This window comes from Paramisgurnus dabryanus, chromosome 13 (genome assembly GCF_030506205.2).
Source record: "Paramisgurnus dabryanus chromosome 13, PD_genome_1.1, whole genome shotgun sequence".
In the NCBI taxonomy this organism is placed as follows: Eukaryota; Metazoa; Chordata; class Actinopteri; order Cypriniformes; family Cobitidae; genus Paramisgurnus; species Paramisgurnus dabryanus.
The window spans coordinates 10,225,286-10,242,840 of record NC_133349.1 but is presented as its reverse complement, the minus strand read 5'-3'; the positions used below and the strand labels follow the sequence as shown (position 1 = coordinate 10,242,840).

At 39.6% G+C, this 17,555-nt stretch overlaps 1 protein-coding gene across 1 annotated transcript in view; it reads right to left on the bottom strand.

Moving 5' to 3' along the window:
* eif3ea (eukaryotic translation initiation factor 3, subunit E, a) overlaps window positions 1-17,555 on the bottom strand; it is a 47,341-nt gene that overhangs the window by 18,398 nt on the left and 11,388 nt on the right. Inside the window, exons 6-7 of the mRNA XM_065298535.2 lie at window positions 8,135-8,260; window positions 5,999-6,123 (exon numbers count right to left, since the gene is read on the bottom strand). Coding sequence (XP_065154607.1) covers window positions 5,999-6,123; window positions 8,135-8,260 — 251 coding nt within the window. The remainder of the gene's footprint in view (window positions 1-5,998; window positions 6,124-8,134; window positions 8,261-17,555) is intronic.

The following is a 17,555-nucleotide window of genomic DNA, read 5'->3' as shown; positions in this document are numbered from 1 at the left end:
ACAGGCAGCTAGCAGATAGTGAGGAGATGTTTAATGTATGAAACAAAAAATGTTTTATGGCCTAAAACACATGAATTCGCTTAGAGCGCCTTTAAAACTTGACTCTTCTATAGTTATATTGTGTACTAAGACTGACGGAAAATTAAAAGTTGTGATTTTCTAGGCAGATATGGTTAGGAACTATACTCTCATTCTGGCGTAATAATCAAGGACTTTGCTGCTGCCTGAAAATAGTCTCCTTGGTTATTTTCAATAGCAGGGGACTATTTTCGGCCAGTTTGTAATATCATTGCGCCTCCTTCAGCCATGTTACGACAGCAAAATCTTTGATTATAACACCAGAATAACAGTATAGTTCCTAGCCATATATGTGTAGCAAATCACAACTTTTAATTTTCCGTCAGTCTTAGTACACAATGTAACTACAGAAGAGTCAAGTTTTAAACAGGAAAAATATTGAAACTCTTTGGTTATTTTTTTGGCAAGATGCTAATGGTCTAATCAAATTCAATGGATTATGCTAAGCTATGCTAAAAGTGGTAGCATTAAATGTGGGGTATTGTTCAAAAGTCTTAACTCTTCACCAGCTTTGTTATTTTAATGACCATTCCTATTTATTTATCACACTCTCTTTATTAACAGAAACAGAAAATATGTACACAAAAATGTAAAAAAAAGTTTTTTCAGGCACAAGTCAGTATTTAGTGTGCCCCTCCTTGGGAAAGAGCAGATTTTGAGCTCTTAAGGAGACTGAAGTCCTAATGTCATTAGATTAGAATAAAAAAAAAAATTTCGTCTTTGTGTTTAAGGGAGCCTGCAGGTTCCTGCTATTGCTTAAATGTAAGCGAATGTCACACTAAATGCTTGAAACTTTAGCTTATAATTGTATTCAAGTTTTTTTTAATACTGCATACAAATTTTCTGTACTTTCTGGTGGCATTCTAATAAAAAGACTAATAGTTATATATGGGTCACTATATGATTGCAAAAACAAATAATCTAATGGTGGCCAGGTGGCCTAACTGTAGTCTTCGGAAGCATATGAGAGCAATGCTTAATATTTAGCCAAAACAAACCAATACAAACAAAGAGTGATAAATTAATTTCAGTTGTTATTGCATGACAAAATATTACAACAACTAGTCATGAGACACGCAAGAATCCATGAGATTTTATGTTATATAAGTAATAATTGATTTTTTACAACCGAAGAAAGAAAATCTGGGATAGCATGAGGGTGAGTACATTTTTATTTTTGTGTGAACTTTTCCGTTAACTTACACATAACCATAAAAGCACATTGTATTCATTAAAAAAAGAGAGAGAGAAAAAATGAAACCTGTGAATTTGACTACTTTTCAGCATTCATTTTTCTGTCCAAGCATCAATACTACTCTTAACTTGGCAGGGTGATACTGCAGATACTGTTAACTCTTACATGGCAAATCACTTACGATCTCATTTGTACGTTGTGTTGGGTAAAAGCGTCTGATAAAAGACTAGACGATTGAGAGGGTCTAAGAGAAGATGGAGAGAAATAGGTAGAAATGAAGCAAAGAAGGAAACGGTGATGCAGTTTCAATTTCATGATGCATCTGCGAGGAGGAGGGGAGGATTAGAGGTAAATCAAGTGAATCCACTCTGTGCTGGCTGGGATAGTGTTTCTATGGTATTAGCTTTCCTGTTTGCACCTACATCATAGGTCATCTTGTGACAATATTCTTTCTCAAACTGCCCTTGGACGTGGCTAGAAGCGTATTACACGATAGCCTATCTTTGGTATCGTTTTTCCAGCACAAAAAAAATTTGGGTTTCTGTTTTTGTGTTGGCGTCTACTGAGGCAGACTGACCATATGAACAATTTTCAGGCCGAAAGTGTTTATATATCAGCATTTATCCCACATTGTCAGAAGTCTCTTACTAAAGGACTCTGTGTAGAGTTTGTCGGCAGCAACATTCGCGGTCTAATAGGGTTAAGCATATAATGTATTTCCATGTATTTTTAATAAAAAGGCAGTGCGTCGCGCCTTGCGTTTCGAAGTGTTTAAAGCGCGGTTGGTGTGACTAGCCCCTTACAGAGTATTTCTATGATGAATGCACGTTGCCAGGGTTTGTACAAGTTTCGGAAAGTTTTTTTCGATTACAGGTCCAACTGACGTTTCAGGGGTTTCTATACGTATCACTTCTTTATATGGGCACTTCCCCCGGAAAACCCCGCCCACCCGTCAATCAGCGGGAGACGCTAGAACTTGCAAACATCTTATCACGAGACACAGCTTTGTTTCATTTCAAAACTCAACAATTACTCAAGAAGAAGTGTGTTTTTGGATGTAAGGAGAAGAAAGCCAGCAATATGGAAACAATGGATATAGTCTATTAGCAGCGGAGTTTTGAGTGTGTGTTTGATGCGCTGGATTTTCCCAACCGGGTCACGAATTGCATGCAGTAAGTAAGACTTCTGTCTTATGTTGGAAATAGGCGCGTGCATTTTTATATAAATGACACGAACATGTAGTGAATCATAAGTTATAAGTGTTGTATAGTGTTGCATGACTCATACTCGCTCCTCCAGCGGTAGTAACTCCTCCTTCATTTTTTCGTACGTCATCGGAAAGATTCAGTAAAGCTAATATTTATTTTATAAATCTGATTAAACTAAAGACTCTTCGGAGATATAAAGTATGTCATACTACTCTATAGGTACTCCAGATAAACATCAGAAATGCAGAAACAGCATGAGTTATGTGAGCTATAACTCAGAATGGTCTTAAAAGGTCTTAAATTTAACTAACTGAAACCTGCAAGAACCCAAAGTGAAATGTAGGTACATTTTAACTTGCTAGTTAGTATACGTATTTCTGCCATTTATTTCTAAGGCCACATGTTTCCTTTAATGCACTTTTGTGTTAATGACCAGATGTCTTGGTTTATTCAGAGTCATGGCAACACATAACTTATCTGCCTCCATTATGTTTTTTTCCGACAGCACAGATGGTTAAAGATGACCAGACCAGTAATTACTCATAAGTACCCGAATGTAGTGGATACAAATACGGATTGAGGTGGCTTGTTGTACTGTTACAAGCTGGAAACCATGGTTGGGCTTGGCCCTTTTCTCTTGCCCTTGACCGCTACTTCCTGTTTTGAGGGCCAGTGACCTGTGGCTGCGAGTCTAGCTTGAATATTTGACCCGCTGACTCGATCCCACAGCTTTATCCGTGCCTTAATTGTTTATTGCAGCTATACTCTTAAGCCTATGAGACAGTTGGCTGGCCTAACAACCCTTTGGACCTGGGTTCTCATTATAGGAGAACATCCATTGTGTTCCGTTAAAGACCCTTCAAAAAGATACTTTTAATTTGTGGTTGGATTTGTGAGATCAGAGATCTTTCACTGCTGGCAATAAAGATTTGACTTTTAGTAGTTTTGTTGTTGTCGTTCACTCACCTCTTTTGCCTTGAGCTTTTATTTGCCTAGCTGTGGCCACGAAGAGCAATCAAACCCCATAAATCTCAAATCGTAGCAGAATTTACTGCATTAGATACACTGCGTTTTATGTACCAAAACAGTGTTGCGTTCTTGGAGGGCACGTAAGTTGAAAGTCATATTTTAGTTGGAAAAGGGCTTCGTGGTGTGTAACAGACCGGTTTGACCCTTTGTTATTCTTCTTTCACTTGTGTTTTGTTGACAATTAGGCTGACATCACTATGTCATGTTCAGGTTCAGTCATAGTTGATTGGATGGTGTTCAGGAAAAGAGTCGTTCAATAAAAACTTCCTTTTTATTAAGGTTTTTGTAGGTTTTGTATCAGACCTGTAAGCTAAATGTTTCAGCCATCAAGCTAAATAAATTTGTTTTGGAATTGGGATGCAGCGTTTAAATTTTTCTGTGATGATTCCCATATTCGACTACTTTAAATGACATCTACCGATAATGATAGATAGCGATAGTTTAGCTTTTTACTCTGTTTCAAAGTATTATGTTGTGAACTACTAAAAGTGCAAGGCATGCAAACTGCAATTCTTTTGCCATTGTCACCCAATTCAAAATCACAAAGAATAAGATACAATATGTTTTTCTACCCCTTTGGATTGCCAAGATATAATCTGCATTGAACATTGGCTGTTTTTAAACAACCGGCGGAGGGAAAAATGCTTTTATATGACGACACCGATTATGTAAGAATTAACGATGGCAGTTACATTAATCGAAAATAATGCACACCTCATTAATGCGACTTTGCTGATGTAACATAGCTGCAGCAGGCGTAGTGACATTACGCACTGCTCGAAAATAGTCCCCTGCTATTAAAAATAACCAAGGGGACTATTTTCGGGCAGTGCATAATATCACAACGCCTGCTGCAGCCATGTTACATCAGCAAAGTCCTTGATTATTAGACCAGTTTGAGAGTATAGTTCCTAGCCATATCTGCCTAGAAAATCGCAACTTTAAATTTTCCGTCGGTCTTAGTACACGGTGTAACTACATAGTAAAGTTATAAATAGGAAAAAAATCGAAACTCTTTGGGTTTTTTTGCGCGATGCTAATGGTCTAATCAGATTTAATGGATTGTGCTAAATATGCTAAAAGTGCTAGCGCCAGACCCGGAGATCAGCTTAATGGATTCCGAAACTGTAAAATCAAAGGCTACAGCCTTCGGATTGAGAAACGGCCTAAGGAGCTCTGATTCTAACGCTACTCATTTAACTGTAACTCCTCAACAATTTGCACTATCAAAAAGTTTGAATTGTTCCTAAAAGAATACACTTGCACTTTTTGGCAATATATAGTTTATTACGGTACTTTCTTTCTTCCGTCCACCAATCGCTGCTGTTTTGTAAAGAGCTGAGGGCGGAGCGCATTAGGTTCGAGGGCATTGCAGCAGAGAGCAGATTAGAGTCAAGGGAGTGAACACACATGGAGCAGTGAGATAAAAAAGCCTCCTAGGTTAAAACTGTGTAACACTAAAGTTGACTCACTGTTGGTGGCTTTATTGATTTTCAATGAAGCAGTGTTGATTTTTTTTCGCTTCTGCGTCCTCTATGTTTCAGAAACTGGCAATGCTCAGGTAAGCCACAGGCTATTTGGTTGAATTACCCATCTGCAAAGATTTTTGCTTATACAAAACTAAATATAAGGTTTGTTTCTCGCCAAACCCACAGTATACAGTCAGATCACAACACCTGAAATATAGCTTATGGCATGATTTGCATGGATTATGATAGCCTACATGTGCATCTACTTAAAAAAAAAGTTAAAAACTGGATTGAAGTGCAATCCAGTGACCTGCAAAGTGCGAAACTTTTTTTTAGAGGCCCGCCCTTCAAACACTTTCTACCACTGATTAGTTATTCAGTGTTTTAAATTAAAATTGTATTTTCTGCAGGCAATGCTTTTTGGGAATGAACTGAGGTAAGAAATGTAAGACTTGGGTAATTAAATTTAAGACCTAGAATAAAAATCTGGGCGTTTTTAAGACCTTTTAAGGCCTTAAATATAACTTTCTGAATTTTTTAGACTTTAAGAACCTGTGGGAACCTTGTTCACTGCAATATGTATCCTGTGTATAACTGTATGTAATAAACAAACTGAACTGATTCTTATAAGTAAACCTTTTAAAAAGAAACAAATCTGACGTAGGTAAGAATGGGGATAATTCATGCAACTGAGGGCGCTTCTTTGGCATGATGGTTGGCAGCATTTTTTCCATTTATTCAAGTATAAAATACCCAATGAATGTCAACATGGCTTTAAGGAGTCTTAAACACTCAACCTGCAGGTTAAGCGGCCCATTTGCCTTTGTCAGCATTCATCGGAGCTGCCAGACTCATTTTCACGTTGACCACTTGTTTCGTGGGTCTGTGAACACAGATTCAGCAGTTTTGCTTGTGGACTGTGGTGGGGTTACCAACCTGGACCTATGCTATTTTTAAAAGTCAAACCAAGGCAAAACCAAATACTAGATAGGAAACGTGCAGCTGCAAAAGGTGCTTACTGTGGCTGGTAGAGGAAAAGCTCAATGATGTTGTCTCTGCCCTTCGGGTGGTTGAAGAACACAAACAGAGACCAGTGGATCAGCCAAGTCCTTTGCTGGAGAGACTGGAGAGGAGAACTTACCGTCTACAGAGGAAAAAAAACAAATGGGGAAAGGCATTTAAGGAACAGTTTACCACAAAATAAATTATTTTTAAATGAAAGTATTTGAGTAAGCACTGGTTGCACTTTCCCATGCGATTACACATGTACATTTACACTATGCTTTAATACACTTCAAATCAGAATCTGCGAACCCTAGGAATCAAATCCCCAACCTTTGCATTGCTGACACAATGCTGTACCACTCAAGATACACGAACACCAACTGATCTACAGTGCACTGAGGCTTTTAAACTTCAAAAAGGATGCAAAAACTACTATGTTACCCATTAAAAAATTTGATATCTGCCCAAGATTTCCCTTGTGCATTAATAAGAGAAGTATCAAAGAGTGTTTGAGGAATTGATTTGATTAAGCAGTTCACGAAACCGATATAATCGATTTGATCATGAAATGGACAGATCCGGCTTTTGCTGAAGTGTGGGTTAACAGGCCACAAGAGTGGAGATTGTCGGTAAGCAACAAACTAAGTTTTAGGTTGTTCATTACACAAAGCGATCACATGGCTTTAGAAGACTTAGAATTAAAATATTTTTCATATGGACCGTGGACGTTTATTTCTGATACTTTTATGGAGCTTTCATGTCTTTGATGGCACCTGAAAACTTTTCATTTTGTGTTCTACAGAAGTAATCCAGTAATATAAAAATTATTTTGGGGTGAACTAATCCTTAAAGGGACACCCCACTTTTTTTTTTAAAATATGCTCATATTTCAACTCTCCTAGAGTTAAACAATTGATTTTTACCGTTTTGGAATCCACTCAGCTGATCTCTGGGTCTGGCGGTACCAATTTTAGCATAATCCATTGAATCGGATTAGACCATTAGCACTGCGCTAAAAAATAGGCAAAAAAGTTTTGATTTTTTCCGATTTAAAACTTAAAGTTTCAATATTTTTCATATTTAAATTTGACTCTTCTGTAGTTACATCATGTACTTAGACCGACGGAAAATTAAAAATTGCAATTTTCTAGAACGAAATTGCTAGGAACTATACTCTCATTCTGGCTTAATAATCAAGGACTTTGCTGCCATAACATCGCTGCAGCAAGCGAAGTGATATTACGCACTACCCGAAAATAGTCCCCTTTGTTACTATCAATAGCAGGGGACTATTTTCGGGTGCTGCATAATATCATTGCGCCTGCTACAGCCATGTTATGGCAGCAAAGTCCTTGATTATTAAGCCAGAATGAGAGTATAGCTCCTAGCCATATCTGCCTAGAAAATTGCAACTTTTAATTTTCCGTCGGTTCTAGTACACAATTTAACTACAGAAGAGTCAAATTTAAATATGAAAAATATTGAAACTTTAAGTTTTAAATCGGAAAAAATCAAAACTTTTTTGCCTATTTTTTAGCGCAGTGCTAATGGTCTAATCCGATTCAATGGATTATAATTTAAATAACTCTTTGCTATTTTTTTAGCGCAATGCAAATGGTCTAATCAGATTCAATGAATTATGCTAAAAGTGGTACCACCAGACCCGGAGATCAGCTGAATGGATTCCAAAATGGTAAAAATCAAATGTTTAACTCTAGTAGAGCTGGAAAATATGCATATTTTAATAAAAGTGGAATGTCCCTTTAAGAACTCATTATAAAAGGTGACTTGGTCAGTATTTTTAACTTCCACATCATACATGATAAACTTCTGCCTCGAAGAAGCCAAGACTTGGCTTCTGTTGCCTTCCAGGCTCGGTTCACATCAAAATTCAAAATAGAAAATGTACAACATTCGAGCCTTTTCTTTTTTATTTACACATACTTCTCCCCTAGCCAAACCCCTCTGCCTTTCCCAGCTCAATTAAAAATCAAGCTTCACCGACATAACAGTGCAATTAAGGTTTGCTTGACTCGTGATGAGAAGGAAGAAGAGAGATGGAGGGGGTGCTGAAACACAAGGCGGTCAATATTATAGCCTATGTAAGAGAATATGAGTGCAGTATTGAATTCTGAGTGGCGGGGCATTACATTGTTATCGATAGTCTCCCTCAGGCGGGTGAGGTCCTCCATGGCAGCTTCCCAGTTTTGCATCAGGATCTCGGAGGCCAGTTTGCCCCACAGAGAGTTCAGCGCGTTCCTGTCGGTGGATGGAACCTGCACAGAGACATACACATAATTCAACCACTATAAAAACATTAGTAAACACTCGAATCATTTTACACCATACATATTCATACTGGAAACGAAAGTTTTAAGACCCCTAGCAGACTTTGCAAAACGATTAGGTTTGTGTCAAAGAAAACATGCAATTCTTGTGGTAAGGTGGCACTTGATCCCAATACCACAGACTTGAGTATCTTTTCATTTTTAAATATATCATATCATATCTTTTCCTACTGCTGCAAACATACTGTTTAAGCGCTCTTGGCAACACTGTGGAGGCAGCTCGCCGGAGTAACTTCTTTATTTATTTACAGTGGATAAGCGGATTAAACTATGTCATCTTCGGGAAGGGAGCTCGAAAGGGAAAAAGAAATGAATCCTGAAAGACTGTTTAGCTTTTTATAAAACCTCATTTGCTGTATTTTATGATTAAGCCACCGCTTTGCCACACACAAACAGCTCTCCGCAAATTTTCTGCATCTCCCATTAGTAAGGACATCCGAGTCATTCACGCCCCAAAAAACTATTACGAAACTACTATAACTAATCTCTCAAGATTTATAATGACATTGACAAGTATCCATAAGTTTTACAGCAAATGCTTAAACGCCAAAAACACTTTACAGAAGCATGCAAATGCTAGTTTTTAGGTCAGAGGGGTCCTCAAACAAGGGTCAAGGGTTAAAGGGCAACATGTCTCTGACATTACTGGGAAATAATTACGTAAGTTAAACAAGTGCTCCTTAACTAGCCTGGGGTCAAATGCTATCTCTGGGGAAAGGAGGGTCACATCAAAAGATGAAAGAGGACTGAGTCACACGAAGAACAACTCTTTAAACTTCACAACTAAAGTCACTCTTTCGGTAGGGGTGGAGAACAGTCGCCTAGATTCAGTAGGAAAGAAAAGCTTACCGAAGCTAACGTGAACTTGGGGTGACCTCAATGCATTGGCTTTGCCTTCGGTGAGGGTCTTTAATGATGTGTGCTGCTACTGCCGCGGCCCCCGTTACTGGCCCTAACACATGTCTGGGGTCTTTGATCAGTCCTGCGATGTGGACAGGACCCGAGTGGAGGAACGGTAATCAAAGTGTCTTTTCACGGAGGAGTGAGAGAATGAGGTCCAGACGTTAGGCCTCGACCAATCGAACCCGAGTCACAGGCTAAAAACTAAAAACGGATGAGGATGGATAGAGATGTGTCTGTTGGGTAAGTGAGAACAGCTTTGCTGAGTATCTGATACGGTGAGGAGGTCTCTGGACAAATAAAAAACTGGGCATGTCAGTAAGCGCTGCAACCGATCTCGTTTGGTTCTGCCGCTACTACCAGCAGAAGCCAATAAGACTCTGTCTGTTTAAGCAGAAACAGGCCCTTGGAAATAATGTTTAGATAACTTGATTAACTAGTAATTGTGATAATCTCCTGACTATTTAGCGCAAAAGGAAAACATCCTGTGGAATTAAGTTATGAAAGCCCAGAAAGATACTGGCATGGGTTATTGTGTGGAAATATGAATGTAATTTAACATGGACCATTCAAAAAGGAACCCAAGCTGCTCTTTTAAATTATGTCTTAAAAGCTGAAAACAAACACAACCAGGAGATAATCTGTTACAGGTTGGAGAGATGCTGAGGTATCTCTGTGTGATTAAGAGAGGTGAGCTATGGTCAGAAACTCGAAAAAATGGAGAGGCTGGGATGGCCACTGCCCAGGAAGTTAGGAAACTGGGGCCGGATTCACAAAAACATTCTTTTTTCTCAAGCTAATAAAAATCTTACATTTTGAGATTTAAGACTACTGGGAGGTTATCATAACTTTAAAATGCTAAGACTTTTTTTATTTAAATTTTTTCTTATGAACATTCTTAAGAGAAAATTTTTTTTGTAGGGGCTAATCACACCAACCACGCTTTAAATGCTTCGAAACGCAAGGCGCGCCGCACTGTCTTTTTTTAAAAAGAGCAGTGCGACGCGGCTTTTTATATTGCTAAGCAACCACCGAGTCAGCTGTCTTGTCAATCAAATATTGAAGTGTGAGCGCTCTTTTGCTGTTAACTGTCATATTAGCAGAAACATTAAAAAGAGGGCACTTGCTCTGACCTCATTTGAGGATGAGAGGTGCAAAAACACGCAGGAGAGAGTGAGCGAGTGGTGTCCGGTTCTTCAAAGCAACTGTAAACATCCCTCACCACAACGTAAGGCCCGCCTCTCCCCTCATTCGATTGGACAATGGAAAGACGCGAATGACGTCGGGCACTTTTCCGTTCTCAGCGTTCCTTCAAAGGCATGTGCTGTGGCCGGCGGCAAAAACCGCAAGGCACTCAGTGCGCATAAACAGCGCAAAACGCTCCCTGCCCATAGAATATCATTCAAAAAAGGCGCCTGCAACTGCCATAAACGCTTTTGCGGTGACTGGCCCCTTAAGAAGCTTTTTTGAGAATTCAAAATGTGTTTTAAATCCAGCCCCTGGCCTACAGTGCATTTAATTACCAGTATGTGTGGGGATCATTGACTGTAAAAAAAAGATGGACGATGCCCATTTGCTTTCTTCCACTGGTAAAAAGTGATGCCGCCAGTGTCCCGATAAGGCGCTGACATCTTGGGTCTGGAGTCTGCGAAGTAGCGATTTCGGGACCATTCCTGCGCAGTAGTGAGCAAATTCAAGGCCCCGCCTTCGCTCTGGCAGAATATGCATATCACAGCTGTCAATCAAGACGTGACACCACCGTTTTTACAACATTAAAGGTGCTCTAAGCGAATTCACGCGTTTTAGACCATAAAACATTTTTTGTTACATAAGCAAACATCTCACTTTCTGCTTGCTGCCTGTCCGCTAATCAAACTGTAAAAAAATGCGATCTCTGTAGACAGCCCAGGCTCTACAAACTTCAATATAAACAAAGTGGTAAACCTAGCACCACGAAACAAAACTAAGTGTTCCTGCCAATAAACTACAAGAAGGATTTGGGGGTGGGGGTTGGGCGCGTTCATGAAAGCACGGAAGGGAGGGGGAGGAGTTAGCTACGCTCTGTTTGTTTGAAAACAGTTTAAACATCAACAAAAAGTGACGTCTCGCAGATTCGCTTAGAGCGCCTTTAAATAACTAACTAAAAACAAACTTGTTTTAAAAACAAACACTTGAATTTACATCAGGGTGATAAAAACTACAGTAAATGACAGAAACCAGCTTCCGAAAAAAGATAATTGAAGTGTAATTAAATTGTTAAGTTGGTCTCAAGTCCCATTAAATTACATGGGTGAGGCGGGGTTTATGACCTATACTGGGACCAGTCACTGGATGGCTTTGGCTTCACCTTTCAGGGCTTGTGTGGCACGCTTGGTGGGGATCAAAATCATAACCTTTGCAATCCTAACGCAATGGCAAAGTTGTAGTGACATGCAAGAACTTGTCATGTATCGGTATTAAATTTCCATCTTGCAGTAATTGATAGATAGCATGCCGTAGAAAAGCTAATACGGCTTAATAGACATTTGAATAGGATTGTGTTGCGTTTGTTCTGCCACATTGCAAACATTAACTATGCCACATGCTATTAGCAGATTAGTGTATTTTAATCCCGGTATACATTGCACAATTTTTGCCATCCAAAGACTCCCATTAACGCAATGTCATCAGCATGCGCTACTGGTAAACAAATACCGGTACGCTGGTCTTAGCAGCAAACACACTGTGCGTTGATCACGCTGAATTTCTGACCCTGTCTTTGGTCGCAAGACTGGGAAAACTGCAGTCTTTGAACCTCTCTCACTGTACGACATCAGACCACCAATAAAGAGCCATGATCACAGAAATCGAGACGATTGTTTCACGCTTGCAATCCTTCATCTGGCACAACCAAAAATCGTGCAGTGCATCCCGGGCTAGTGGACCTCTAGTTAACTCCGGGGAATGCAAATTGCAATAATCCATGTGTTGCCAATACGTTGGCATCTTAGTTTGGCTATTTTTCTATGTGGTTTTCATACCTTAAACTTTATCTTTTTAGTAATGGGATAAATTGTCTGCAACACTCCTCCCTTTACCTGACTGTTTACTTCAGAGTGCATGTGCGTATGACTGACGCAGCATACACGCAGTGTTTTTTTTTTTTTACTGATCTAAGGAAAAGATAATGCACAATCTTCTTCACGGTATTTGAAGTGCCCGCAAAAACACTAATACCATGTTTTTCACTACCGTGCTGCAGTGCATTATACGAATACAATCACATCTTACTACGGACGCAGCCTCTTCTACTCTGCCTCTATTCTCCTTATACATTTACAACAAGAGTAGACAAGTGCAAATTATTAAAGGTTGAAGACCCAATGAAAATGAAATTTGAGTTTTGTGGCTTTAAGTCAATGTCTATTAGCTCATTAGGAGGTCATTAGGATATATGCATTCAAAATGTACAGTATCTCACTTATGGGAAAATGGATCATAAATATTGATGAGTCATCCTGCACTATTGCTGCGTTCCAGAGCCCATCCAAACCAGTGGGACGTGGGACTTATCCTTCCTGAAGTGTCCTAGCTCCTACTTCAAAGCGTTCCAGGCATTTGAAGTGGAACGTAAACAGAAAACATGGACGACCGACCGATCTTCTTAAGGCTCGTAAAGACTACATGACTTTTAAACGTCAGTCTGAACTGTGCAGTTCACACTACAGTAAAACATCAAGTTAAACATCTTTACAAAGTGTTCTGGGGCCATTATATGAAAGCGCTGCATGTCGCTAAGTAACTTGGTATACTTTTACCGTATTTTCATGCTAACTAGGGGTGCAACGGGTCACAAAACTCACGGTTCGGATCACATTACGGATTTTGAGGCACGGATCGGATCATTTTTCGGATCAGCAAAAAAAAAGTATGGGAAAATTCTAATAACAAATCAAGAAATTACAAACATTTATAAAAAGAACAAGGTTGCACATTAAGTAAAGTCTAAAATCATTAGTTACAGAAATCAAATGAATAATAACATTGCATTTATTGTATTAATTAAATGTAATTATTATTTTTTTAAAGCTTCAGAAGTGATTTTCTCTTTGTCTTGGGTTGTTTGATTAACATTAATGACACAGACTTAAGTAGGTCAATTGAGCTTACTGTCTCTTTAAGACCAAATGTGCACAGACTGCATCTCTCTGTTTGTGCACTACTGAGTCCCCTTAAACGAGCGCAAAGACACAGACAAAGGGTGAATTACAGACGGCGCAGCATTACAGTCGTCCCACATAAAAACGTTACGTTGTTTTTCATTGCTCTATTAGCCAAATGTATTTTAATACACTACAGTATGAGAGAGAGTAGCGCAACTCTCTGAAATTTAAACATCAAGAGTTCTGATCTTTGAAGGATGATTACGTCTGACTCGAGCTGGACCGGACGCATTTAACCGCACGCGTGCGTTTGTGCGTAAAGTAAACTGATCACTTTAGCGCCGTTTTGCAGTTAAACTGTTTAAAATCACTTGAATGTTAACATTTGCAAACCTTTATAACACTTACAAATTATAAACTTTCCCTATTTAAATTTGCGTATTAATCCGCGAATCACATGCGAGCCGAACCGTGGGTCGTGATCCGTACGGATCACGGATCAACTGCGATCCGTTGCACCACTAATGCTAACAGATAATAACGACATAATTTCACGCCATAATATAAAAAAAACAAGTTGTGTTAAAATTACAGTGTCTAAAACAACCCTACAAGCAGAGAAGTACAATTTATAGTCTATTCCTTGAAGATTTCCTCTGACGACGACGCGATTTATGGGCGCCGCCATTATCCTCCGACTTCATTTTCTGAAGTCGGGGTAGGTCAAACTCCCCCGAGTTCGCCGGTAGGAGGTTCCACTTCGACAGGCATTCCAGTGCACTTTTCCTAGTTGGAGGTAGGATAAGTCCCACGTCCCACTGGTTTGGATGGGCTCTGGAACGCAGCATATGCTATGGGTTTCCCCATGCTGCCTTACGCGCAAATTTATTCACGCTGCAAGTCTAGCATGGAAAATATGGACGCTGAAATAGGGAACCAATCACAGAACGGGGAGGGGGCAGCAAGACGATGACGACATCTATGCGACATACCGAAGCAGTTTTGTTTATCCAACGTGGGAGCAGACGCAAAGTTCATTTTTAAAGCAGCCTTAGATAGTGTTCCAAGTTGTTTTGAATGCAAGTTTATATAAAAAGTGAGCAACTTTTGGTGTTAAACAATTTCGTATCCAAGAAGGATGTTTGGATAAGGCAAGGCATGAAAGCCACAGAGTTTTATAGGACCAACCTGCTAGGCATATAACTTATACAATTAACCTATAAATGGTAAGTGGTATTTATTAATATCATATTGTCATTATGCCTGTACTGTGGTTGTCACAGTGCCACTAAATTATGTTCCTTTCAATATTATTATACAGCTACCGGTTTAGTTGTGCAAGTACCGATAAAGTTGTTTACATTTGAATTTATGTCGCTATACATACGTCATATGGTATAATTGAAACCATTGGCTATGAGCTACGTACAGACACATTTGATAGTGCCCAATAAACGGCTCTTGACATTTGTAAACCACGCCTCAAATACGATTATCTATGAGACTGGTCTGGTGTTAGCCAGGCTAGCAGCACCATGCATATTTTTATTCAAAAGAATATTCCTTTCCCTAATACCACCTGCCACAAAACAGCGAGTAGTAAATGACTGTGCTTTTTTTATGATGGAGCTAAAGCTATCTGACATTAGTCATAAAAAAGATGAGATTCTGCTCAACCTTCCTATTTCTACTGGAAATGTGACAACATAGAAAACGGCACTTCTCAAGTACCACGGTGTCTTAAAGGGATGTAGAACTTGTACTATATAAACAAACAGATGGGTAAATGGAATGTTAACCAAAACATCCCATTTGCTTAATATTCCACTGCCAAGAAAGTAATATGTGCGTAGTGCAAGACAGTTGCATGGAACAGCTTAAAAATAAACACAGTGAAGACGCAACTACCCATCCACTTAAAACAGAGAAGTACTTTGATCAAGACTAGCAAAAGTTGGATGGATCTAAATGGCTTTCAAGCCCAAAAACTCATGAGATCTCAACTCAGGGGAGAACCAGAGGAAAAAGCCATCTTTGTTGCCAATATAAAGGTCAACGTTTCATTTCTTAAAGTGTTTGTTTCTTTTTTTCCTGGAAGTCCCTGCTTGCTACATTTGGCGAACATCCATGTCATTATGGGAGCTCTCTGCACACTGACAGGCTTTCAGCAGTGTGGCCATGCAAGAATAGTTTTAATACCTGGGTTTTTCCACGAGTTACCTTGACTTTTCACTGCCTTCTGAAACGGCACATTTTCACTGACTGACCAGCAACAATAAATTTACTGTGCCGGGGATCCGACGAGACACTCAATCTTTATACTCAACATCCAATCCCTGCATTAACAGATGATATGAATAAGTTGCTCTTTTCGCACCGGGCCCTCACTGTAACAGGACCTTGGGTCTGGATTTTGCAAGCCTGGCTTCCTCCGTTAAATGGCAGCAACGTTTCCCACGTTAGAAAGGTTCTAGAGGCCAACCTCTCCCATGCGAGGAGGCACTTGAGGAGATGGGAGGCACAGCATGACCTACAGAAGAGGAATAGATATGGAATACAATGGAGAAGAAAAAGATGGGGCAGCTATTCCTGAATGATTAAACCCATTCGCGCATTTTCCGTGTATCCATGATGATGCAAACCAAAGGTATTGAAATGAAAAAAAAAATAACACTTCGAAGATTTCATAATACTACAAGTCCGTGGAAAAAAACAAAAAGCAGCATAGCTGTTTTGAGACATTCTGGTTTATTTACACTCAGCAGCAATGGAGTAAACAATAATGGCTGAGGTCTTACATACTTTGATGTGCTCGGTTTAGAAAAGACTTTTTTTGTCGTAGCTCCTCCTAATTGCGTAAATAAATACTTGAGTCAAAAAGACAGAGGTGCATGATAACATTGAGGAAGGCACAGACGCATGTCCTTATAGCCTTTTCTTACAAATATGCAAAAACACGAGCACTGAAGGGTGCAATTCAAGGCTCGTCGACTGCCTTTCCCTCAGCTCCCATGAAAACCACGGGGACACAACAAACAAATAAACAAAGGAAAAACAAACAGCATGACTGATTCGGCAAATTGTTTACAAATGGGAAACATGACAACTCGCAGTTAAACAACAAATCTTAAAATTAAGTCGCATTCTTACCTCTTCAAAACTAAAAAAGTTTTTTTTGTCAATGACTTGTTGCCACAGTGACACAGTATTGCTTTGCAAATGTTTGGCTTTTTTACGACACAATTTTGGCTGCATGAATCATACGTGAGAGCAGGTCTGTCTGGCGATCTGAAGAAATAATAGCGCATTCCATTCAGGCAAGCTACGTGGTTACGTGAGAAACACACTACGGCGGAGGAGTCCGATAACTTAGCCGGCCGTGGAGCCTCTCGCAACACTCTTGGCCCAGGGCAGCGGTGACAATGGGCACCTCTCTTCAAGACACTGGACTACCTCCACACAGTGTGACCAGAGAGAAAAGAGAGGGTCAATTTGTTCGTTCCCAGCCGTCATTTCCCCACAACACCCACCCCCCCACGACCCATCTACTAGCTATACAGCGCAGCACTGAGCACCAAGCGTCCGGCCACTTTCACCCGTAAGTTCATCTTTCACTCATTTCTACAGGCAGTGGGAGAGAAGCCACAAACACCAGAGCCCAAGCAATGAGCTCTTTGTTTATAGAGGAAATAAGGAGTACGCATGTGTAACGTGGATACTGCCAGTACTCTCCGTGAACTGCAATTATCTTCCCCCACAAACCTACTTTGGTATTATCCGATTCCAAAAGTATTCCACTGGTGAAAATTATTTAATCTAAGGTCCTCGGTGCATCATCAACCGGATCTTTTTCTAGACAACAACACAGAAAAAAAGTAGACAAGGAGTCCTTCAACAAAGCACAGGACTCGTGCGTGTGTGTGTCAGTGTGCATTCTGGGCTGCATTTACAGATGAAATGACCAATTCAGATGTTCAGCTGAAAAACAAACACATATCTTGCGGAAACAATAGTAAAGTATGTGACCCATGCTGTGCAAACCCAGTTAAAAGCTTTGTTATTTATCTTTTCTAAATAAAATCTTCATAAAAAAATGCAATAAGTAATGCAAAGTCAAATTTAAAAATAAATCTAATATTTAAAATGTTGAATAATATTTAACTCTTGCAAAACTAGGTACA